This window comes from Balaenoptera borealis (assembly GCF_965194805.1).
Source record: "Balaenoptera borealis genome assembly, chromosome: 2".
NCBI lineage: Eukaryota > Metazoa > Chordata > Mammalia > Artiodactyla > Balaenopteridae > Balaenoptera > Balaenoptera borealis.
In genome coordinates, this window is record NC_138867.1 from 174,068,247 (window position 1) to 174,091,990 (window position 23,744).

Below are 23,744 nucleotides of genomic sequence, written 5' to 3' on the forward strand. Positions count from 1 at the left end.
CGCTGCATCTTTCCAGCTGTCCCACTTGCTTCCATCCATCCCCTCTCCATCCACTTTGCCTACCTTATCCAGAGCTGCTGTTCAGAGCAGCTGTTCATGTTCAAAACCCTCTGGTGAGGGACTTCCCTGGTGGACCCGTGGTTAAGACTCTGCTCTCCCAATGCAGGGGCCCTGGGTTCAATCCCTGGTTGGGGGACTAAGATCCTGCATGCCGCACGGTGTGGCCAAAAAAAAAAAAAAAAAAAAAAAATCTTAAAAAAAAAACCAACCCTCTGGTGGCCTCTCATTTCTCTTTGCACAGGGAACTGAGGAGCGAAGGAGCACTATGAGGCTGAAAACTTGGAGCTCGGAGAGCAAGGTGGTCTCAAGACGAGGCTGGATCACATGTGGTCTTATTTTATTGCTCTTCACACGGGGCTCTCCAATCAGACCGTATGTAATCCAGCCTCATTTCAAGACCCTCTGTCTTGCTGTCTGAGTTCCAGAGCCTCAGTCTCAAAGTGCCTCTTCGCTCCTCAGCTCCTTCTGCTTGTGATGATTCCGAGGCCCCACCGTCGCTGCAGTCAGGCTCAACCTTCACGTGTCACACCATTGCACTACTCTGTAGCACTTATCACTGGTTATCTATTTCCTCATGTGATTTTTAAAAATCAATCAGTCATTTTTTTGGCTGCGTTGGGTCTTCGTTGCTGCACGTAGGCTTTCTCTAGTTGCGGCGAGCGGGGGCTACTCTTTGTTGCGGTGCGCGGGCTTCTCATTGCAGTGGCTTCTCTTGTTGTGGAGCACGGGCTCTAGGCACGCGGGCTTCAGTAGTTGTGGCACGCGGGCTCAGTAGTTGTGGCACACGGCTTAGTTGCTCCACGGCATGTGGGATCTTTCCCGGACCAGGGCTTGAACCCATGTCCCCTGCATTGGCAGGAGGATTCTTGACCACTGCGCCACCAGGGAAGTCCCTCCCCATGTGATTTTTTCATGTCTGTTTCCTTCCTCTAGACCTGTGGTTCTCACAGTGGGGGGCCTGGGGACCAGCAGCCTCAGCACCTCCTGGGGATTTGCTAGAAATGCAAAAATCTCAGGCCGCACCCAGATCTGTAAACCAGAATCTGGAAACCTAGTCTACTTAACAAGTCTGGGTAGCTCCAGGGTGAGACCTGTTTGTGTAGAGTGTGTGTCTGCCTGGCCCACAAATGGAGCACCTGTACTCAATGAGCATCGGATGGTGAATGGTTGTTGAATGAATCACAAAGCACACTGTGCTCATTTGAAGGGCACGAGGTATGTCAAGTCGCTGAAGACACAGGAGCAAGCAGCTGTGAGACTCCAGAGGGGAGGAGGTGGACAGGCAGCTGTGCCCTCACTACCCCAAGATCGCACAGCCTTCCAGCTTGTCTGCCTGAGAAGTGCCACTATCACAGGAGACCAAGCAACGGGAAGCTGACCCGTGCTGAAGAAACCTTGTGCCACTGTGGTCAGCTACTCAGCAGGACCTTCCTTCCTCATCCTTTTAGTGGAAACCGGCCACAGATGAGTGGGTGTCTATAGTAAAAAGAAGGCAAAACATGTCTAAACAAATAAATGCGCCTCCATAATGGTCCTCCAGCAAACACCAGGTGCCTGCTCTGTGCGGGGCGCAGCGTGAGGCACAGAGGTGGAACAATAGCAAACACATATTATTACCATTCCCTCTTTTCAGAAGAGGGGGTTGGGGGCGCAGAGAGCCTACTTAAATGACTTGCCAAGATCACACAGCAAGAAAGTGGCCACACACACACACACACCTATCCTAGGAACAGGGCGCCTTGTTGGGCAGGGTGAGGGTCCCGACCCTCTGCCAGGTGGGCGACGGCCTCTCCATAGTGCTTTTGCCAGGCGCACGGCAATGTGAAGAGCATCCCTAGAAGACGGCCCATCATCGGCTAGGACCCGGAGGGGTAAGGAACCTTGGCAGACGAGCCGAGGAACTGGGAAGGAGGTGGTGAAGGAGCGCGGGTGGCACTCTGGAAAAGTCCCGGCCCCCGCCCCCTCCGGCTGGGGCTAGGCGCGCGCGGCCCCGCCCTCAACCCCCTCCCCTTCAGGCTCCGCTGAGCGTGCGCGGCCCTGCTTCGGCCCCGCCCTCTCCCGGGCCGGGCTGCGCGCGCACCGCCCCTCGCACCAGTGCGCACGCGCGGCCCCGCCCCGTTCCCCCCGGCGCTCGGAGCCCGAGTCCGCGGGAAGATGGCGGCCCCGCTCATCCCCCTCTCACAGCAGGTACGGGCTGGCCAGGCGGGCGGGGGGTGGCGGCGGGAGCTGCGGCGCCGCCCGTTCCGGGCGCGAGGCGGACGCTGCGGGGAGGCCTAAGCGCGAGGAGGCCCAGCTGGGCGGCGGCGGCTCGCGCTGAGGGGCCCCGGCGGAGGGCGGGCGGGTGGTCCTGAAGGTGACAGGCCGGTCCGGCCCTCGGCCTCCCGCACCAGAGCGACCCTCTGCGGGCGGCGACCCCGCAGGCGGGGCCGCAGCGCGTGTCTGCTCCACCCGGGGCCCGGCCTTCTCCGCAGCGTCCAGGCCGGGTGATGCACAGTAGCATTGGGCTGCCTCCCGGGGAGGTGGGCCAGGGGAGCAAGCATTTTTGCGGGTGCGGCAGCCTCGCGGGTCTTTGTCTCCTGCCGGGTCCCAACGCCGGGGCGGCAGTGTCCCCGCCGCGGCGGAGGGCAGAGCCCCGCCGGAGCCAGGACCTGCCAGCAGTGCGATCCCGGACTCTTCTTCCACTGGGAGCTGCTTCCGCCACCCTTGCGCCGTGAAAGGGAGGGGGGTCGCAAGTCTCCGGGCGCCTTGCGGTGCCCTCAGATCAGCCAGATGCTCTTACTAAGGGGCAGTATCAGTGGCGCGACACAGACGTGCAAAAAAGAGACATGCGCAGACAACCCTGCCTTCTGGGAGGGACGTTCATTCATTTATCCATCCGTCAAATGTGCGTCGGGCCAGGTGCTGGGAGCGCAGCAGTCACCCAGACCAACAAGGTCGCTGCTCTCCTGGAGGTGACACTCTCGTGGGAACTAGAAACTACCTATGTCCTGCTAATAACAGCTGCCTTTATTTGCTGAATATCTGTGTTGTACCAAGCACCGTATTATACGCACTTTGCCAGAATTATCTAGCACAGCATTGGGATTGAGAGTGAGGACACAGGGTCACATCATCTTGTGTTCAGATCTTGGCTCCAAGGCTTACTTCTCTGACTGTCCTTGGACGAAGCTCTTTAGCCTCTCTATGCCTCAGCCACCTCATTTGGAAAATGGGAATATAAAAAAAAGTATTGGGATTAGGTGAAGATTAAGCATGTAAAGCACTTAGAACAGTGCTTGGCACATCGGACTCACTCAGTGATCCTGTAATTATAACCATTATTTAATTCTCTGGCAGATTTGGACATTTGGAAATAGAGATTACAGCTGTGAGAATGCCAAACCCCAGGAGAGCTGTTAGGCAGGTTGACATGACTGGTCAGCTGATCCAAGGAGAGAGTGCATACTTGCTAAATATTGCCAGAACTAGCCAATTTGTAACACTGTCACTAAATTAAAAGCATTAGAGACCGGTGGTTATTAATTAACAGATATGAAAGTGCTCTGTAAACTATTAAGTGCCTTACAGATGTTGGGTATTATTATTGATAGCCAGTTGCTACCTTTTAGGGTATGGTGGGGGGGGGGGTGAAACAGGCTTAGGCTCATATAATGAGGAAGCGCCCCTGGTTTTTAAAACTTCCTATCCAGTTTCGGCACCTGCCTTAATTTGAACTTTTTAAAAAAATTTCTTTATTTATTTAATTTTTTTTTTGGCTGCGTTTGGTCTTCGTTGCTGCGCGTGGGCTTTCTCTAGTTGTCGCGAGCGGGGGCTACTCTTCGTTGCGGTGCGCGGGCTTCTCATTGTGGTGGCTTCTCGTTGTGGAGCACGGGCTCCAGGCGCGCGGGCTTCAGTAGTTGTGACACGCGGGCTCTAGAGCGCAGGCTCAGTAGTTGTGGCGCACGGGCTTAGTTGCTCCGCGGCATGTGGGATCTTCCTGGACCAGGGCTCGAACCCGTGTCCCCTGCATTGGCAGGCGGATTCTTAGCCACTGCGCCACCAGGTAAGCCTTTAATTTGAACTTTGATGACAATAGCTAACGTTAATTGAGTGCTTTAGAGCGTACTAAGTGCTTTCTAACATGCTTATCCACACAACGAAGAGAGGGGATTCTTAGGTTACTGATGAAGGATTAGCTTTAGAGGAAGGCAGTGGTTTGCTGCTGTGAAGTAAGGTGTGAAAACCTGAATCAGGTCATGTGATTCATCTGCTTAGCACCTTTTAGAATAAAATCCCAATCCCTCCCCAGGAATCCCTGCTGGTCAGGTGCCTGCCAGCCTCCCCTGCTTCTTTCTCACCCTGGCACCCACACTGCAGCCATACTTGTGGCTTTTCTGTTCTGCTCGTAGTTTAAGCTCTGTCTGTCCTTATGATGTCCCACGGGCTGTTCCTCCTTCCTGAAGCGTTCATCCCTATTTCTTACCTTGGTGGTGCCAGTGCCTGGCTCCTTTCAGGTGGCAGCTCAAATGTCATTCTCCCCAGAGGCTTTTGCTGGTTACCTGTTGTAAGTCCCCCTCCCCTGGCACTGTGCCTCCACCACACCACCCGTCAGCACCAGTCATGGTCCACAGATGTCTGTGGGTCTCTTTGCTGTCTGTGTCCCCATTAGACCAGACATAGATCTCTTGCTCAGTGCTCCTGACTCTGTGCTCAGCACCCAGGGGGTGTCAGGTAAACCCATGAAGCAGGGACCAGCGAGTTGCACCACCCAGCACCCTTCACAGGTGGCTTTTCTTCCCTCCATGAGGCCTGGGGTCTGGGCCCTTGCGGGTGGGAGCATATTCGAACGAGGAGCTCGACAGCCTGAATCCCCTGGTCTCTGACAAGCTCAGGTCATTGACTGGTGTGCTTTTTCCTTTTCCTTTGTTGAATGATGGCATGGCCAGGCTTTCTTCCTTGGGTAATTATGTAAACATTTACACCTGTTAAGTGAAGCACTGCCGCACATGTTCCTGTTGACCCAGGTGTGAGGCACAGATCTATCAGGCGCTTCCAGTCTAGCTGAGGCTAACAGGAGTTCAGTTCAGTCTAACACGAGTTCACAGTTATTACAGGGGAAGCATGCATATAATTCCGGGATAATTTCTGGTTGGGGGCACTAGGGGAGCCCCCTGGAGCAGGAGGCCGTGGTCTGGTTGGATTGAGGTGTAGGGCACAGTTGGAACGTGGATGGCCAGCTGAGGGTGAGTGAAGCGGGTAGCCAGTGGGATTGTGGAGAGTGGGGTGTTTTTCCTCTGCCTCCAGCCCTGTCTGCGTTTTTCCCATCAGCATCTTTCCTGGTCTGCTCCCTACTCTGCCATATCTGTGATGTCCTCTCCCCATATAGTCTTCTCTGACCCTGCATATAAATCTTGTCAATTTGAAGAGTAGGTAGTTCTCCCTCTAGAAGTGAGTTTTTTCCTCCATCAATGTCTCATTGATTTATGTTTCTCCCAGCGCCCCCCTTCACCTCTCCTCTTTAATTGCGGCCCACCCTGGAAATGCACCTGTGTCCCTTACCCCCTTTGTACCCCCTTGTGCTCTTGTAGGTTACTGGCGACCTTGCCCCAGTAACCTACAAGAGCACACGGTGGTCCTTAACCCCAGTGGCCTGTCCTTGGGACTGGTCTTCCTCGAGCCCTGCAACACTTGTCCGTCACTGTAGCCTGCCCTCAGCCTTAACTGTCTCTCTTCTCCCAAATTTCAGCCTCTCCTGCTTGCATCCTTTCTTTCTGTATGTTCCTGCCTCTGGTGCAGAGCACTCTAACACCGCCTCCCAACCCTCCCCACCCCGCAATGGCTAGAACCTCATGCTGTGACCTCCTGCTGCATCCTGCCTGCCCCAGAGGCCACTTTGGTGGTGTCTTCCTTCAGCCCCATCTGAACGGGAGTTCTCCCCCCTGTACCTTCTGTGGGTCCCTTGCGTGGCCACCAGACCCAGGGAACAATGGTAATGGGAGGAGAGCGTCAGGCTCAGTGACAATGAGAATCTGCCCGGTGCCCAAGGAGTTCCTTCTTCCTTCCTCCCCACTTAGTCATATGTTTCTTTTTAATGGGTACCACTGTTTTAAGAGTACTTTATTCCCATTTTTCAAACGGGAAACTGAGACCCAGAGAAATTAAGTAACTTGCTGAAGTCCCATAGCTGGTGGGTGCAGAGCTGGGGTTGAACCCACATCTGTCTGCCTGCAGAGCCCTGCTCCTTCCCTCTTCTAGGCGGCCTGCTGGCCCACAGCAGCACCAGGCAAATGTGTCTGGAATGAAGACTCAGTGCTTGGGACACTTGTTTGTCCTTTTGTCCCTTGTTTTTTCCTCCAAAATAATTGCTAGTTTCTGTGTCTTACTAGAATGTTAATGCAGTATAAATTGGGGGGGGGGTGGTGATGGTAGAGAGCCAGGTTTTATTATTTTGTTTATTTTTTAATTAATTTTTATTGGAGTTTAGTTGCTTTACAATGTTGTGAGAGCCATGTTTTAGAGTAAATTTGGCTCACCCTGTAAGATCCTGAGTTCCCTGGCGGTCTCTGTCTTACTGAACTGCCTCAACCTGGTTTTTGTTGACTACGTGGCTCCCGGTGAAGCAAGAACATGTGAGTTTTGCCTCTTCTGCCCCAACTTTGAGCTTTAAAACAACTTTCCCCTGCCTGGTTCTTAATCTTGATCAGTTGATCCGGGAAGCAAGTGACTGTCTTTGAGCAGATGTATTGGATAGAGTGTCCACTCTCTGATGCCTCAGGCTGTGCCGACAGCCCCGGCCACCGGTGGTGAGAGGCACCTCATCAGCCCTACTCCAGGAGTGCTGTCCGCTTTGACCTGAACTGAGCAGCCAGCACTCACTCGGAAAGCTACTTGTTATTCTTCCTCGGGACGGTGCTCTCGGAGCCCCATTATCATTTGAGGCCCCTTCAGGGTGCCTGTTTATCAATGTTAGGGTTCCCAGATATTCTTTCAGTGACCTCAGTTATGCAGTACTTTCTGCACCTCAGTTTCCCCATCTGCAAATTGGGAATAATACTCTATACCTGTTTTATCTGTCTCACAACAGTGGAGTGTCAGAATCCCTCAGGGTGATAGACGTGTGTGCAAAGTGCCTTCATTTGTGTAGCACGCTGTTTGTTCAAGCATTTACTGGGCATCTTCTCTTGGCTGGTGCTTTCTGGGCAGCAGGATGTACCAGCAAACCTGAAGACCATCCTGCCCCAGGGAGCTGAGGTTCTAAGGAGAGGGTGCAGACGTACAGAAATGAGCAAACACATACACAGTATAGTGATGCCATCTGCGCTGTGAGAAGTGTAAAGCCGAGGAGGGCACAGTCAGATACGGAGGTCTGGGCAGGCCTGGAGTCGACACAGGCTCCAAGGACTGAGTAGGAAAGGCATTTGGATGGCTCAGATTATCCTCCCAGTCACCCTGGTCAGTCATCCTCGCTTTATATAAAGGGGTAAACTGAGGCCCAGAGACCTTATGTCACTTGCCAAAGGTGGCACCCAGCAAGCTCACGCTGACACGGCTCTTCTGACCCCTGTCCTGGGCTCTGCGTTGCACTACAGTTTCCTGTCTTGGAATTTTTTTTTTTTTTTTTTTTTTTTAAGCTGCCAAACGTTATGGTAGTGTGAGGTCTCATTTGTTTGTAAACAGTGGTCCTGCTACTTCATCATTAGGTTCTATGGAGTCTGGTGGAGAGAAGATCACTTATTTACATTTTTATTTTATTGTTTTTGAAGGTGGAGGGGCAGATGGAAAGACCTGCTCGTCGTCTTTATGAGGGATCGGCAGGCTTCCCTGCTGCAGTGGGTACTCAGAGCTTCCAGAGGCTGATGGAGGAATGAGTGGGCCACGCCCGGCCCCCAGGGAGAGTGTACTCTGCTCTGGCTGGCGAGGCTCAGGTCCGAGCTGGAGGAGGGCCGGGTGACTGGCTTGCACTTGGGTGTGTTGGAGACAGTTGCCTGGAGGAGAAGGGGCATTTGGACTGGGCCGTGGAGATCCTGGGAAGGGAGGGAGTCATGGCCTTTCTGACAGAGGCAGAGCAGAATGAGCCGAAGCTGAGAAACTGGAAGTCCAGCTCAAAGGGCCGAATGTGAGGCCGGGGATGGGACTTTGGGGTGCATGTCCCTCTTTTAACTAGGGTGACTTAGAGTTGAAGGGAAGAAGGTGGCATGGTAAAATGGGACACAGGAGTCTGCGCCTGGCCTACAAATTGGCCTGAGACAAAAGGGCCCGACAGGGTGTCTGCTTGTCCAGAGAGTGGCTGACGCAGATGTGGGGGAGGAAAGGAGACCTGCCGGCTCTGTGGCCCAAAGGCTGCTCCTGCGTGGAGTGCTTTGCCCGCCACAGCAGTCTTACAGCTACAGGCTGAGGGAGGGGGAAGTAGAGGTTACAGATGACCGCAAACAGCCGCCTCCTCAGATTGCCACCCAGCTCTGCCTGCTGAGTGGGATTGTTGCAGTTCTTGATAGCAGAATCGATTTACTGACTGTGTTCTGGACTGGCTGATAGAGAGTCGGTTCTCCTCCTTTTGTACACACTGGCTGAAAGCAGGGAAAGGTGGTGCCTGGCCGTCACTGTCTATGGACTGGATCAGGCCTCTGCCCCACGCAGCACGTGGCACCCCTGTATCCTGCACCTCCCAGACCTGTTGCTCTGCCCTGCAGCCCCTAGGCCCTTCTTTCAGTTGCTTGCATATTCTCTCTTGCCTCAGGGCCTTTGCACATGGTATTCATGGCCTCTCTGGATTGTCCTCTCCCCCACTTCATCTCCGGTTAATCCCTACTCCTCTTCCTGTCTCAGCTGGCACATCACTTCCCTGACAGCCTGGCCCAGCTTTTCTGTTACTGCCTTTGAGGATACCCTGTACTTTTCCACATACCAGTTTGTAATTTTCTATTGGTGGGAGTATTTGATTGATGGTCTTTCTCCCCCACTGCCTAGACCGTGTCAACAAAGGCAGGGGCTGTGCAGGTTTTAATTTGACCTTGTACCCTAGGTGCTAGGAGTCATCTGTTGAACTAAAGGCTGACGGGTAGGGCAGGTCCACTTTATGAGAGGCAGTTAGGAGCTCTGGCAGTTCTTGAGGAGTGAAGTGACACATTTAGATTGTCTGACTGCTTATACAGGGAATGCCCAGAGCTGGGTACTAGCTCAGAGATATTTGCTGTGCTACAGTCCTGAAGTGATGCAGAGCAACCTGGCCTGAGGTTTCTGGAAGAGCAGAGCGGCTGATGATCAAAGGAGTATGTGGATTGGCTACCTGGACAGGGATCCTCTGAGTGGGGGCAGGAAGCAGGAGGAAGAAGCAGGTGTGGTGTGGGCAGCCAGCAGGACGAGACAAGCCTTTGTGGGAGCCAGGTGGGTGGCACCAGGTGGTGGCTGTGTCAGTTGAGACCAGACCTTCATCACCTTTGCAGGAGGCCCTCCAGGCTGGGCCTGACCCCACATTGAGGCACAGCCCCTCTCCTGGGGACACCCCCCCACCCCCATGTTACATTTACTGAGCACCTACTTTGTGCTGGCTCAGACCTAAGATAAATAAAACTGAGCATTTGCCCTTCAGATGGCTGAACTGGAGCCGGGCTCCCAGGCACGGATGATCCAGACACCCTGTGGCGGACATCCTCGTGGAGGTCCGGTGGCAGCCCGCAGAAGTGGAATGAATTGCCTCCGCTGGGCTAGACATAGGAGAGGAGGAAGAGGAGACCTGCATCTCCCTTTTTCTTTTCCCTCCTCTGTTCCAATAGGACCAGAGGAAGCAGAGGTGTGCAGCCTTTCAGTCTGGCTGCTCGCCCCTCCACCCTCATCTTTGTAGTTTGCCCCTCCTATCCGCTCTGCCCAGTCAAAGCCCCCGTTCCCAGACTCTGATCACCCAGGGTGTCCCAGAGTGGTGTTGCGGAGAGATTTGGGGCACAGGTCTTGCGTGGAAGTAAAGGAGTGTGGTTGGATACCCACTTTGTGCCCATTCACCACTGACTCCCTGTCAGGGAGGTGTCATTGTCATCATTCTTGTGCTTATTTCTGAACAAGGAAAGTGAAAAGGGAGAGAGGTAAAATGCCTGGTGCCAGACCTCCTGGGGAGGAGGGGTGTCTGGGTTGGCCCACAGATCTAAAACTCCCGTGGATGCCATGCTGTGGGCTCCTGGGAGGGCAGGAGCGGCTCTATCCCCGCTGTGTCCCAGCATCTGAAGCAGGCAGGTGATCGGCACCTGTTGATTGATTGCTGCATGCTCTGAATAGCAGCCAGGAGTGCAGTCTCTCTCTAGCTGTTCTTGTTGGTAGTCGATTGGTGGGAACATTTTGTATTTTATGTCTTGGGTGAAGAAACAGGCACGTACGTACTCTATAGGTGACGAAAGTCAGGGCACCCCCCTCACCCCTGGGCCAGCATCCTGATGGCCAGGCCCCCACCCCTCCCCAGGGTTCCCGATGCCTCTTCACTTCTGCTGTGAGAGGGTATGGGAAGGGGTTCTCTGATTTACTCATGACAGTAACAAGCATCCCTGTTGATCCGTAGAAGATTGGCTTTTCTTAACTCATATAGGATGGGCTTTTCAACTTTACATTTCCAGTGGAGAAAGAAAACTATCTTCTTTCAGGCTGTTTTTAAAGAGGAAAGATTAAACAAGAAAAAAACTTGACAGGCCCTCTTTAGGAGACTGCTTAACCAGGACACTGAAGTTTTGGGGATGGATTAGCCCTCTAAATTCCCCCACACCCGAGAAACAGCACTATTGGAGGTCCCAGAACCCTATAGACTTTGGCATGTGTGATCACAGATGTTTCTCCCTTTGGGTGTTTTCTTTGATAAAGATTAGAGCGGCTTCTGTGCCCTCAGTGCACGCCTACATCCATTTTGAACATTTTGAACACTACCTCTGTGGAGAAGAGGGTTCCCAAAGGGATGAGCTGATACCCGTGATGCCTAGTGGGTCGGGCAGTCCTGTGGGTCACTGTGGTGCTCACACATCAGGCCATGGAATCAGCATTTTCTTTCAGGCCAAATTTTTAGTATTGGCATTTGACTTTTTGATTTTTTTGTTGCCTTTTTGCCACTGGAAAATATTCTTTAATTCACAACCCTGTAAGTGGGTTTTTATAGGTATGTACTTAACTTACTATGTGTGAAATTGTATGTTTAGAAAGAACGACCACTTAGACTAAGAGAACTGGTAAAAGACTGTTCTGTCCTGGTGTTGCGAGCAGCTCAGCCAACTAGTTGAGTGAGAAAACGAGTACGATATGTACTATAGCGTGTCCAACGTTTGGTGAAATATTTTATTGTTTGGTAAAAAGATCATTTGTCATGGCCAGCTGTAAGGATGACAATTCTTTGTAGATAAAACCTGTTCTTCTGTTTCAGTAACAATAATAACAACCACCATAATAATAGTTATAACAACTGCTTCCCTTTGTAGTGTGTGCTTTACCTACATATTCTTTTTTTTTTTGAGTGTATAATTTTTTTTTTTTTTTTTAATGTCTGAAACATTTATATTAACATATTTCCATACATATTTCCATACAAATACAAATATGATTTTTAGAAATTTCATGTAATGTCTGAAACATTTATATTAACATATTTCCATACATATTTCCATACAAATACAAATATAAGATTTTTAAAAATTTCATGTAATGTCTGAAACATTTATATTAACATGTTTCCATACAAATAACCCAATGAAAGTTTAGTATTAGTTGTTTTGTTTGTTTTTTTATACTGCAGGTTCTTATTAGGCATCAGTTTTATACACATCAGTGTATACATGTCAATCCCAATCGCCCAATTCAGCACACCACCATCCCCCCCCCACCGCAGTTTTCCCCCCTTGGTGTCCATATGTCCATTCTCTACATCTGTGTCTCAACTTCTGCCCTGCAAACTGGCTCATCTGTACCATTTTTCTAGGTTCCGCATACATGCATTAATATACGATATTTGTTTTTCTCTTTCTGACTTACTTCACTCTGTATGACAGTCTCTAGATCCATCCACGTCTCAACAAATGACTCAATTTCGTTCCTTTTTGTGGCTGAGTAATATTCCATTGTATATATGTACCACATCTTCTTTATCCATTCGTCTGTTGATGGGCATTTAGGTTGCTTCCATGACCTGGCTATTGTAAATAGTGCTGCAATGAACATTCGGGTGCATGTGTCTTTTTGAATTACGGTTTTCTCTGGGTATATGCCCAGTAGTGGGATTGCTGGGTCATATGGTAATTCTATTTTTAGTTTTTTGAGGAACCTCCATATTGTTCTCCATAGTGGCTGTATCAATTTACATTCCCACCAACAGTGCAAGAGGGTTCCCTTTTCACCACACCCTCTCCAGCATTTGTTGTTTGTAGATTTTCTGATGATGCCCATTCTAACAGGAGTGAGGTGATACCTCATTGTAGTTTTGATTTGCATTTCTCTAATAATTAGTGATGTTGAGCATCTTTTCATGTGCTTCGTGGCCATCTGTATGTCTTCTTTGGAGAAATGTCTATTTAGGTCTTCTGCCCATTTTTGGATTGGGGTGTTTGTTTCTTTGATATTGAGCTGAATGAGCTGTTTATATATTTTGGAGATTAATCCTTTGTCCGTTGATTCATTTGCAAATATTTTCTCCCATTCTGAGGGTTGTCTTTTCGTCTTGTTTATGGTTTCCTTTGCTGTGCAAAAGCTTTGAAGTTTCATTAGGTCCCACTTGTTTATTTTTGTTTTTATTTCCATTACTCTAGGAGGTGGATCAAAAAAGATCTTGCTGTGATTTATGTCAAAGAGTGTTCTTCCTATGTTTTCCTCTAAGAGTTTTATAGTGTCCAGTCTTATATTTAGGTCTCTAATCCATTTTGAGTTTATTTTTGTGTATGGTGTTAGGGAGTATTCTAATTTCATTCTTTTACATGTAGCTGTCCAGTTTTCCCAGCACCACTTATTGAAGAGACTGTCTTTTCTCCATTGTATATCTTTGCCTCCTTTGTCATAGATTAGTTGACCACAGGTGCGTGGGTTAATCTCTGGGCTTTCTGTCTTGTTCCATTGATCTATGTTTCTGTTTTTGTGCCAGTACCATATTGTCTTGATTACTGTTACTTTGTAGTATAGTCTGAAGTCAGGGAGTCTGATTCCTCCAGCTCCATTTTTTTGCCTCAAGACTGCTTTGGCTTTTCGGGGTCTTTTGTGTCTCCATACAAATTATACTGGAGTATAATTGCTTCACAATGGAGTATAATTGCTTCACAATGTTGTGTTAGTTTCTGCCAGTACAACAAAGTGAATCAGCCATATGCACACACGTATCCCCATATCCCCTCCCTCTTGAGCCTCCCTCCCACCCTCCCTATCCCACCCCTCTAGGTGGTCACAAAGCACCGAGCTGATCTCCCCATGCTATGCAGCAGCTTCCCACCGGCCATCCATTTTACATTTGGTAGTGCATGTATGTCAGTGCTACTCTGTCAGTGCGTCCCAGCCTCCCCTTCCTCCCTGTGTCCTCAAGTCCGTTCTCAACATCTACATCTTTATTCCTGCCCTGCCACTAGGTTCATCAGTACCATTTTTCTAGATTCCGTATATATGTGTTAGCATACAGTATTTGTTTTTCTCTTTCTGACTTACTTCACTCTGTATGACAGACTCTATGTCCATCCACCTCACTACAAATAACTCAAATTTCGTTACTTTTTATGGCTGAGTAATATTCCATTGTATATATGTGCCACATCTTCTTTATCCGTTCATCTGTCAATGGACATTTAGTTACCTACATATTCTCATTTGATACTTACAGGAATGGTCAGGGCAGTCACTGTATTATCTCCATTTTACAGATGGGGAAACTGAGGCCCTGAGAAGCTTTGTAGCTTTTCACTCTGCCTCTGAGGGGTAGAGCTTTTTTTTTTTTTTAATAAATTTATTTATTTATTTATTTTTAATTTTTGGCTGCGTTGGGTCTTTGTTGCTGTGCATGGGCTTTCTCTAGTTGCAGCGAGCGGGGGGCTACTCTTCATTGCGGTGCGCAGGCTTCTCATTGCGGTGGCTTCTCTTGTTGCAGAGCACGGGCTCTAGGAGCGCAGGCTTCAGTAGTTGTGGCTCGTGGGCTCTAGAGCACAGGCTCAGTAGCTGTGGCTAGCGGGCTGTAGAGCGCAGGTTCAGTAGTTGTGGTGCACAGGCTTAGTTGCTCCGCGGCATGTGAGATCTTCCCGGACCAGGGCTGGGACTCGTGTCTCCTGCATTGGCAGGCGGATTCTTAACCACTGTGCCACCAGGGAAGTCTGAGGGGTGGAGCTTTGTCTGCCTGAGAACTGACCACTCTCTACCCATCTTACCCACTCCCTCCCGAGGTTTCATCTAAATCTCACCTGTTCCATGAACAAACTTTTCCTGAAGGTATGGGCCCAGCGTTGTGGGTGGGGTTGAATAAATGTGAAACCTCCACCCCCCAAGTAGTGAAATGTAGGGAGGGGGCCCGGTCATAACAGTAGCCTTAACATAAATTAGGAGTGTGGGAGAGAGGCACTCATTTCAGTTGGGAATTTGGACAGTGTCTTACAGCAGGGGGTTTGGTGCTGGGGCTGGAAGGTAACTGGCTTTCAGCAGGCAGATCCCCCCTCCCCCCAGGATAATTTGTGCCCAGACAAGGGTGAAAGGTGCACAGTGTGTTCAGTAGAGCATCTGCCAGACCAGGAAGGAAGGCGGGGCTTGACGGCTGTGTGTGTGTCTGTGAGCAAGTGAGTGTGTGTGTGTGTACGGGTGAGTTTGGGGGAAGTTAACCTGGCAGGGCCGGGAGGTGGCTTTGGGGTGCATCGAAAGCATGGCCGGGTGGAGGTTCACACTCCCTCAGCAACCACAGAGGGTCTTTTCGAGCAGGGGCGTGACCTCCTGCCAAATGGGATGGAGGGGGAAGCTGGTGAAGGTGAGGTTCCAGCTGAGAGGCTGGGGCCTGGGCAGAGGCGTGTGCAGAGCGAGGAGGGGGTTGGAAGGCCACCCTCGCTGCTCTGTCTACCTAATCCCTCCCTGCCTCCCCGGCAGGACAAAGCTCCATTCCTGTGCTGCCCTTGCCAGTGCCTTTGTGTGTTTGTTCCCTGACCAGACCGTGATGTGATGCGCTGCTCTGCGGTGGCGGGGACTGCCTTTCTGCTCACAGTGGAATCCGGGAGCTTGGCTTGGTGCCTGGTGCCTAGAGGGCTCCTAGGCTCTGAGGAAGAGCAGTGGGCAGTGGGAGGCTGGTCGTGCCACCTACAGAGGGGAGCAGGGAGGAGGCACAGAGAGCTGCTGACTCCATCTGTCCTGGGGATCCCTGGGTCCTCGTGTAATGTTGGGCCAGGGCTCAGAAGATGGCAGGGATGTTGGAACCCTGGGGTGGCCGATGTAGAAAAGGAATTTTGGGAAGGTTCAGAGCACACTTGGGGAAAGTTGGGAGCACCGTGAGAAACGGGTGCTTTCAAGGAGGGCTGTAGGTGCCCTGCTGTGTAGGGGGCACTTACTGCTAAGATGTCGCCCCTATGAGTCTCCCCAGGGCCTCTTCAGGGCCTGGTCCATCGAATGGAGGAAGGGAAAATAGAATGGAAATGATGGGGCAGGGGGTGTTCTCTGCGACGCCTGGAGGAGTGGTGTCCAGGGAGAGCTGCAGGGAGGCCAGGGCTACGTTGATCTTTTAATTTATTTATTTTTTAATTAAAAAAATTTTTTTTTGAGGGGGGCACTCCACGAGGCATGCGAGATCTTAGTTCCCCGACCAAGGATCAAACCCATGCCCCATGCAGTGGAAGCGCAGGGTCTTAACCACTGGACCGCCAGGGAAGTCCCCAGGGCCACATCGATCTTAAGCAGCAGTGTTTGGCTGGAATCTGCTCCCTGCCCCACCCACGCTGCCTGGGCAAGGTCCCTTTCCAGCGCCATCCACCTGCTCCTCTGCATGGCCGTACTCAACCCTGTACCCCTCTCTCTGTGCCCGCCCTCTGGTCCCCACAGGACCCCACTCCCTTGGTGTTTTCTTGCCAGCGGCACCTCCTTCTGTCTCCGTTGTGGGCCTGTCTTCCCCCAGCGCATCCGTGTGGGCGCTCCTCAGCCTGTTGGTTGTCTCGTGTCCCCTCGGGCAGGCTCAGCAGCGTAGCCGCCGTCTCCCTGCCCTCGCAGGTGTGTGTCTGTGGGCTACAGAGTCGCCCTCCACCCTGTCTTTTCCTCATAGCACTTACAGCCTGCTGCGTGTGTTGTCACGGCTAATGACATTCTCCTCAAGACCAGGAGTTCCGAGAGGGTGGGGCCGGGGTGTGGTCCCCTTATTCACTGCTGCACCCCAGTGGAGGCCAGTGCCTGGGACCAGGCAGGCACTCCATAGATACTGCTGGAATGGAAAAGAGATTTCCACCTCGACGTCCCATAGGGACATCCCAGAGAAACATGTTCAAGGGGGAACAGCCCCCTCTTCTCTGCGTGTTTCCGCATTGTGGATGGCTGTGTTCTTTGGGCCTCAGTCTCCTGGAGGACGATGGCAGTCTCTCCCTAGCTTCCTCCCCTCCCTCCTGTCACCCGATCCGAGTAGCTGAGTGCATACTTGGTTCATACTTGGTTCACCTTCTCGTGAGCGCATCTGTTCAGGTCGCCTTCAGGAGGACAGGATGACATTCAGACCTCTCAGCAAGGGGTGTGCAGACCTGTCATCTCATTGTGTCTGCCATTCCTGCCTGGTCCTGCGTCCTGTGCAGCGCAGTGTGTTGGAGCAGGAAGGCTGCCTCCAGTGACTTTTGTTCCTTCCTCACTTCTGTTTCCGGCAGATGGGATTGAGAGTGCTGGACTCCCGGAGCATGGAAGCTTTCACACCTTGATTCTGTGTTCTTCCAGGTGGCGTCTCGCCCTAAACTCCCCCTGCCTGGCTTGTTCACAGTGATGCCTCATTGTGTGTCTAAACTTTCAGGTGTGGTTCTCTTGCTCCTTGGTTCTCCTTGTAGGAGAACTCCCCCGTGTCATGTCCCCACTGCAGGCCCTGAGTTCTGCGTGGGTCAGAGGGAGGCCCCACATTCTGGGCCAAATGGCAGGCACACGTCTTCAGCTGGCCTTCGTCATGGCGGTCATTTGGGTCCCTGGGGAGAATCGTGTATCATCCTTCAGATCCCTCTTCTCCTTTCGCGCCTCCTTTTCCCTTTTCTGTCCTATTTACAAAAAGCAGTGTGCGCTAACGTGGATCACTGGAGAACTCAGAAAGCCGGGAGAGGCAACCAGTTCACAGGTAGGAATCACTGTACACATGTGGTGTCCGTCCTGCCAGGTTTAGACCCAAGTGGATGTGATCACTGTGTGCTTACCAGCCAGGTCATAACTGCGTGCTGATTTGGGCCCTCCCTTTTCACTTGAGCAAACAACGTAAACGTTCTGCCTGTGCCATTTTTACCGCTCTGCGGTATTCTGTCCCAAGGAGACACAGCAGTTCATTATTGGCTTAACTAGTTCTTGACTATTTCCAGTCCTTTACTGTCACCTGCAGTCCCGCCCTGAAGAAGGGCAAACTGATCTAACCCTCTTGCCCTTCTGCCTTCCTGCATATCTGATCATTACAGAATCCCAGGAGGAGACCCTAGAGTATCGGGAAGGCCTAAAGAAATTCTGGTTTTTATTATTTGACAAAAGCAAATTCTGGTTTTGTCAAATAATAAAAAGAAAGAAATTATTTGTTAAAGAAATTAACAAATAAATAAATTCTGGTTTTTATTATTTGACAAAAGCACGATCCTGCCAGTGATAAAGCTACTTTTCATTTATCACACTTAAACCTGAAGCAGCTTGTACCATTAAAATCCTTGCCAGAGCAGAAACACATCAAATGTTGGTCTTTAATTATGTAAAATTTTAAGCACACTAAAAGTAGAGGGAAGAGTTTAATGAACTCCCATGTACTCACCACCCGTTCACAACAGATGCCAACGTTTTGCAAATGTCTTTACCCAAGTGTTTTTCATCTTAGAAATCATATTTCAATATGCACTTCTAGTAGCTGAGACTGTTTTCTTTTACATTACCACAGTGCCATACCACAACTTAATTAATATTAATCTGATACCCAGTCCATATTCAAATTTCCCTGATTATCTAAAAATATCACCTTGCGTTTGGTTTTGACATCTCCTGAGTCTTTTTTTTTTTTTTTTTTTTAATTTTGAGGTAATTGTAGATTCACATGGAATTGTTAAAAAACAATGATGCAGAGAGATCCTGTGTATTCTTTATCTGGTTTTCTCCAGTGGTAATATTTTGCAAATCTGTAGGACACCATTCTAACCGAAACATTGACATTGCTACAGTCAGATGCAGAACAGCTCCATCCCCACAGGGATCTCTGTAGTTGCCCTTTTACAGCCACACCCACTTCCCTTTCTGAATTTCCTTTCTGAATCCTTGGCAACCACTAATCTGTTCATTTCTATAATTTCAGCATTTTAATAATGTACAGTGGAATCATACAGTATGTAACCTTTGGAGATTGGCCTTTTTCACTCCGTATAATCCTCTGGAGATTCTCCCGGGTTGTTGTGTATATCCGTAGTTGATTCCTTTTCATAGCCAAGTAGTATTCCATGGTGCTGTGGGACCACGGTTCATTGAAGCAGTTACCCATTGAAGGAGATCTGGCGTGCTTCAGTTTTGGGTGATTATGAATAAAGCTGCACTAAACATTTGAGTACAGGATGTTCTGTGAACTTAAGTCTTCATTTCTCTGGATGAATGCCCAGGACAGTTGCTGGGTCCTGTGATAGTTGCATATTTAGTTTAGTTTTTTTTTTTAATAGCTGCCAAGCTGTTTTCCAGAGTAGTTGTACCTTTTTACATTCCCACAAGCTCCGTATGAGTGATCCAGTTTCTCTGCATGCTTACCAGTGTCACCAATTCTTTTTTTTTTTAATAAATTTATTTATTTATTTATTCTTATTTTTGGCCACGTTGGGTCTTCGTTGCTGCGCACAGGCTTTCTCCAGTTGCCGCGAGCGGGAGCTACTCTTCGTTGCGGTGCATGGGCTTCTCTTTGCGGTGGCTTCTCTTGCTGTGGAGCACGGGCTCTAGGCACGCAGGCTTCAGTAGTTGTGGCACATGGGCTCAGTAGTTGTGGCTCGTGGGCTCTAGAGCGCAGGCTCAGTAGTTGTGGTGCACGGGCTTAGTTGCTCCGTGGCATGTGGGATCTTCCCGGACCAGGGCTCGAACGTGTGTTCCATGCCTCGGCAGGTGGATTCTTTTCTTTTGTTTTGTTTTGTTTTGGCTGCCTTGGGCGTTGGGTCTTTGTTGCTGCATGCGGGCTTTCTCTAGTTGCGGTGAGAAGGGGCTATTCTTTGTTGTGGTGCGCGGGCTTCTCATTGCAATGGCTTCTCTTGTTGCGGAGCATGGGCTCTACGTGCACGGGCTTCAGTAGTTGTGGCACGTGGGCTCAGTAGTTGTGGCTCACAGGCTCTAGAGTGCAGGCTCAGTAGTTGTGGTGCACGGGCTTAGTTGCTCCGCGGCATGTGGAATCTTCCTGGACCAGGGCTTGAACCCGTGTCCCCTGCATTGGCAGGCGGATTCTTAACCACTGTGCCACCAGGGAAGTCCTGGTGTCACTATTTCTTGTTTTAGCCATTCCAGTAGGTGTGTGGTGGCCTCTCACTGTGGTTTTTCAAGACAATTTTTTTTTTGACTGAAGTATAGTTGATTTATAATGTGTTAGTTTCAGGTATACAGCAAAATGATTCAGTTATATGTGTAACTTTTCAGGTTCTTTTCCATTATCGGTTATTACAGTATATTGAATATAGTTCCCTGTCACAGTGGTTTTTAATTTACATTGCCTAGCTAACGATATGCTAGCCATCTTTTCATGTGCTTATTTGCCATCTGTATATCCTCTTTGGCTAATTGTTCCTTCATGTCTTATGCTCATATTCTCATTGGATTGTTTCCTTTTTTGTTGTTGAGTTTTGAGAGTTCTTTATGTATTGCAGATACTAGTCCTTTGTTGGATATGTGATTGGCAAATACAGTTGACATTTGAACAACACAGGTTTGAACTGCGCAGGTCCACTTATATGTGAATTTTTTCTTTTCTTTTTTCTTTATTTTTAAAAAATTTTTTATTTTATTTTCTTCATTAAATGTGTACTACAGTACTACTTGATCTGAGGTTGGTTGACTCCATAGATGTGGAACTGCAGGTACAGAGGAACTGTGTATGGAGCGCTGACTATAAGTTACACTCGGATTTTTGACTGTGTGGAGGGTAGGCACCCCTAACCCTCACGTTGTTCAAGGGTCAGCTGTATTTCCTTCTAATCTGTAGCTTGTCTCTGCATCCTCTTATCAGGGTCTTTCATAGATCAATCATTTAAAATTTTGATGAGGTCCAGTTTATCAATTTTTTTTTTCTTATGAATCAGGCTTTTGGTGGCAAGTCTGAACTCTTTGCCCAGCCCCTGATCCTGAATATTTTCTCCTTTGTTTTTTCCTAAAAGTTTTATAGTTTTACATTTACGTCCATGATCCACTTGGAGTTAATTTTGTAAAAAGTGTGAGACTTAGGTCTCCAGGCTCATTCTCTTCCTCTGGATGGCTAGTTGCTCCAGCACCATTTGTGGAACAGGCCTCTTTCCTCCTGAGTGGCTTTTGCACCTTTGTCAGAAGTCAGCTGGGCGTATCTTTGTGGGTTTGTTCCTGGGCTCGCTGTTCTGTTCCATGGTTCTACGTGTCTTTCCCTCCATCAGTGCCACACTGTCGTAATTACTGTAGTTTTATAGCAAGCCTTGGAATTGAGTAGACTGATTCCTCCCACTTTATTCTTTTTCAACATTGTTTTAGCTCCTTTGCCTTTCTGTATAAATTTTAGAGTAATCTTATCTGTATCAACAAAGAATCACGTTAAGCCTGCATATCAGGGGCATACACATTTATCACATGTTGTTGCATTGGCCTCCAAAAGGCCATTCCACTCAGTTTATTTTCCCACTGGCAGGGCCCAAGATGTGTTCCCACCTTTGCCAACCCGGCATGGCACCTCTCTTTGACTTTGCCAACCTGATAGCAAACAACTGTCATTTCATTCTATTTTGCAGTACCTAAATTGAACATCGCCCCTAACTTTGCTGCATCTCTTCTTTCAGAATCACCTTTTTCTTATCCTTTGCTCGTTTTTAAATTGAGATGTCTTTTTCTTCAGGATTTATGAAAGCTCTTTCTCATGTCTCAATTCGCTCGGCAGTGTTCACCTTAGCTCTGGCTTAGAAACTTCTCGTCTGGCAGTTGGAGTGAGCTGTCAGTTTCAGGGAGATTCAGGATGCCCCAGTGTTTGCTGACGCTCTTTGAGTGCTACTGAGTTATGTCCCGGTTTCCTCACCTGCAGAATATGGTCCGGCCTGCCTGGAGGGCTGTGCGCACCGCCATGGTAATGGTTGTGCAAATAGTGAGGGGAACTAACTCTAAGTGGAAGGCGAAATGCAAGGATTATCAAGTGAGCACTTCTCTAGCCTTGTTTTTGCGTCAGCATCTTGCTTTCCAAGGAGGAACTCAGACAGGGATGTCTTTTGGTGTTATGTGCCTAACTTCCTGCAAAACTTGGCAACAGCTTTGAAAAACACAGCCGTTATGGGGTCTCAGTTTTCCTGAGGAAATGTCAGGCTGCACTGGTTTTCAAGTCAGTTCATATGCTTAAGTCAAGTCTTGCACTTTGACCATGTCTGTTGAATAAAATGTACCATGACATAATCACATGTTTTGCCTTTTCTCAGGTGAGCATGCACGGGAGGTTGTGCAGTGGCCCTGTGTCTGGCTCTGTCATGCCTGGGCTATTTTTGCAGGGTGCAGAGTAGGTTAGTGCCACATGGCCTGGGTCTCCTCTGGCTCCGTCACTCCTTGGCTGTGTGACCCTGGGCAAGGTAACCTCAGTCTCCTCACGCATAAATTGGGACGAACAGTAGTACCTGCCCATAGCATTGTTTGGGACAATTAAATGAGGTACAGGATAGAAAATAGTGAGGCTCAGTAAATGTGATCCACTATTTATCAGAACAAGGAATTATACTTTTCTAAAAGTTTTAAAACGAAAATTAATTTGCTTTACAAATGTCATTTTGAAACAAGCAAGGCCAGCAATCATTGCTTTGTTTTGCATAAGAGCTCCTGCCCGTGGATGAAAGCAGGAATCAGAGAGCTGGATGGACTCAATCCTGAGAGGGTTAGGTGTGGCCAGAACCCCAGTCCTCAGGGTTTCCCCTCCAAAGTAGTACTGCTGTGTTCCTCATCTCAAGCTGGTTTTCTCCAGCATTAAAATTGCGTGCACTTGCATGAACTGTGGAGTTTAAAGGCCTCCCAGGAGAAGGATGTGAACTTGTTCCCTGATGTGCTGCCCTCCCTGTCTCCCCATTTGTAGGTTGCCTCTGGGGTGGAGGTTAGAGTGAAGAGGCCACAGGAACTTTTCTTAGTATTTTAGGAGACCAACTGAAAGATCAAATTGAAAGTTATATTGAACTTCAATGAACAATTCAGAGTCAAAGATGGCCTCTTAGCACAGTGGGCTGGTGGAGGGAACACCCTCCTGGGCCGGCTCTGTCCGTTCTTGAAGCCATCTCAGAGCTGTCTGCAGCCTCTTACACTGAAGGCCTTGTCCCCTGGCCTGTCCCCTTTCTACCTTTGCCGCTGGGCTCGCTTTGGGGTTAGGCAGAGGTGGGCAGCTCTGGTGCCCACTCTCAGCTCTCAGGGGGCTCTGTCCCAGCAGAGCGGCTGCCTGCACCAACGAGCTGTTTGTGTCCGAGGTCTCTGCCCATCACGTGGGGACTCGAGGCCTTAGCAGCATTCATCTTCAGCTCTGTTGCAACAGTGTATTGGGCAGCTTGCAGGTGTGACTCTGCTGTCGCCGGGAGGAAGTAGTGTGGTAAGAGGAAGTGCCATTAAATCTGGTGGTGTTCTCCCTTTACTCCCCCTTCTGCTTATGTAGTGCCTGAGCTATGTGTAATTAAATCAGAACCTCTCACTGCTGTCATTGTCCCAGGTTACCCAAATTGATTCCTGTACTTAGAGAGGAATGGGTGAGGCATATTCTGTGGTTTTCTGTTAGTTGTAGGTCATTTGGGATACACACCTGGCCATAGACTGTCTGTGGGATGAGCCCTTAGCATCGATGGGCCAAGCTTTGGGCCTAGGGCTTCAGAGCCTTTTCTGGACTGTTTGGGGTCTTGTTCCTCCTGATTGTGGATCTAGTTCAGAAGCATTTGGAAAGTTTGAGGCAATTAACCATCTATGCTCCAAATATTGTAACTTTTTTTCATTGGAATAGTAGTAGCTTGGAAACCTCTCCCTTGCTTACCGTGAGATCTTAAAAAAATCCCACTGGAAATGCATTTCAGACCCGTGCCTCTCTGATTGCTGGCAGGAAGGGGACCTTTGTCAAGGTGGGGGTCCCTGTGGTCTGTGCGTTCCATTTCCATGAGCCAGGGCACAGGATGTGCTATCTAGACCCAGCACGGTTACCTTTACTGATGACAAACAGCCTGCCTGACTTTGCTTCCTCTGTCAGCCTTACTCCTCCGGGGAGATGTGTTTTGAAAGCATGCAGAGCTTTTTTTTTTTTTAACTGGTTAATTATTTTAAATTGAGGTTATAGTTGACATATAACATTATATTAGTTTCAGGTGTACGATGTAATGATTTGCTATTTATACACATTGTGAAAT

At 49.3% G+C, this 23,744-nt stretch overlaps 1 protein-coding gene across 23 annotated transcripts in view; it reads left to right on the top strand.

The window, feature by feature from the left end:
* The first annotated feature begins 2,151 nt into the window (after positions 1 to 2,151).
* The window catches only part of EPS15L1 (epidermal growth factor receptor pathway substrate 15 like 1), a 103,327-nt gene continuing 81,734 nt past the window's right edge, over positions 2,152 to 23,744 (top strand). For all 23 annotated transcript variants that reach the window (XM_082381303.1, XM_082381314.1, XM_082381319.1 and 20 more), the window contains exon 1: positions 2,152 to 2,247. In XM_082381303.1, the coding sequence (XP_082237429.1) occupies positions 2,215 to 2,247 (33 nt within the window). In that variant the 5' untranslated portion in view covers positions 2,152 to 2,214. The remainder of the gene's footprint in view (positions 2,248 to 23,744) is intronic.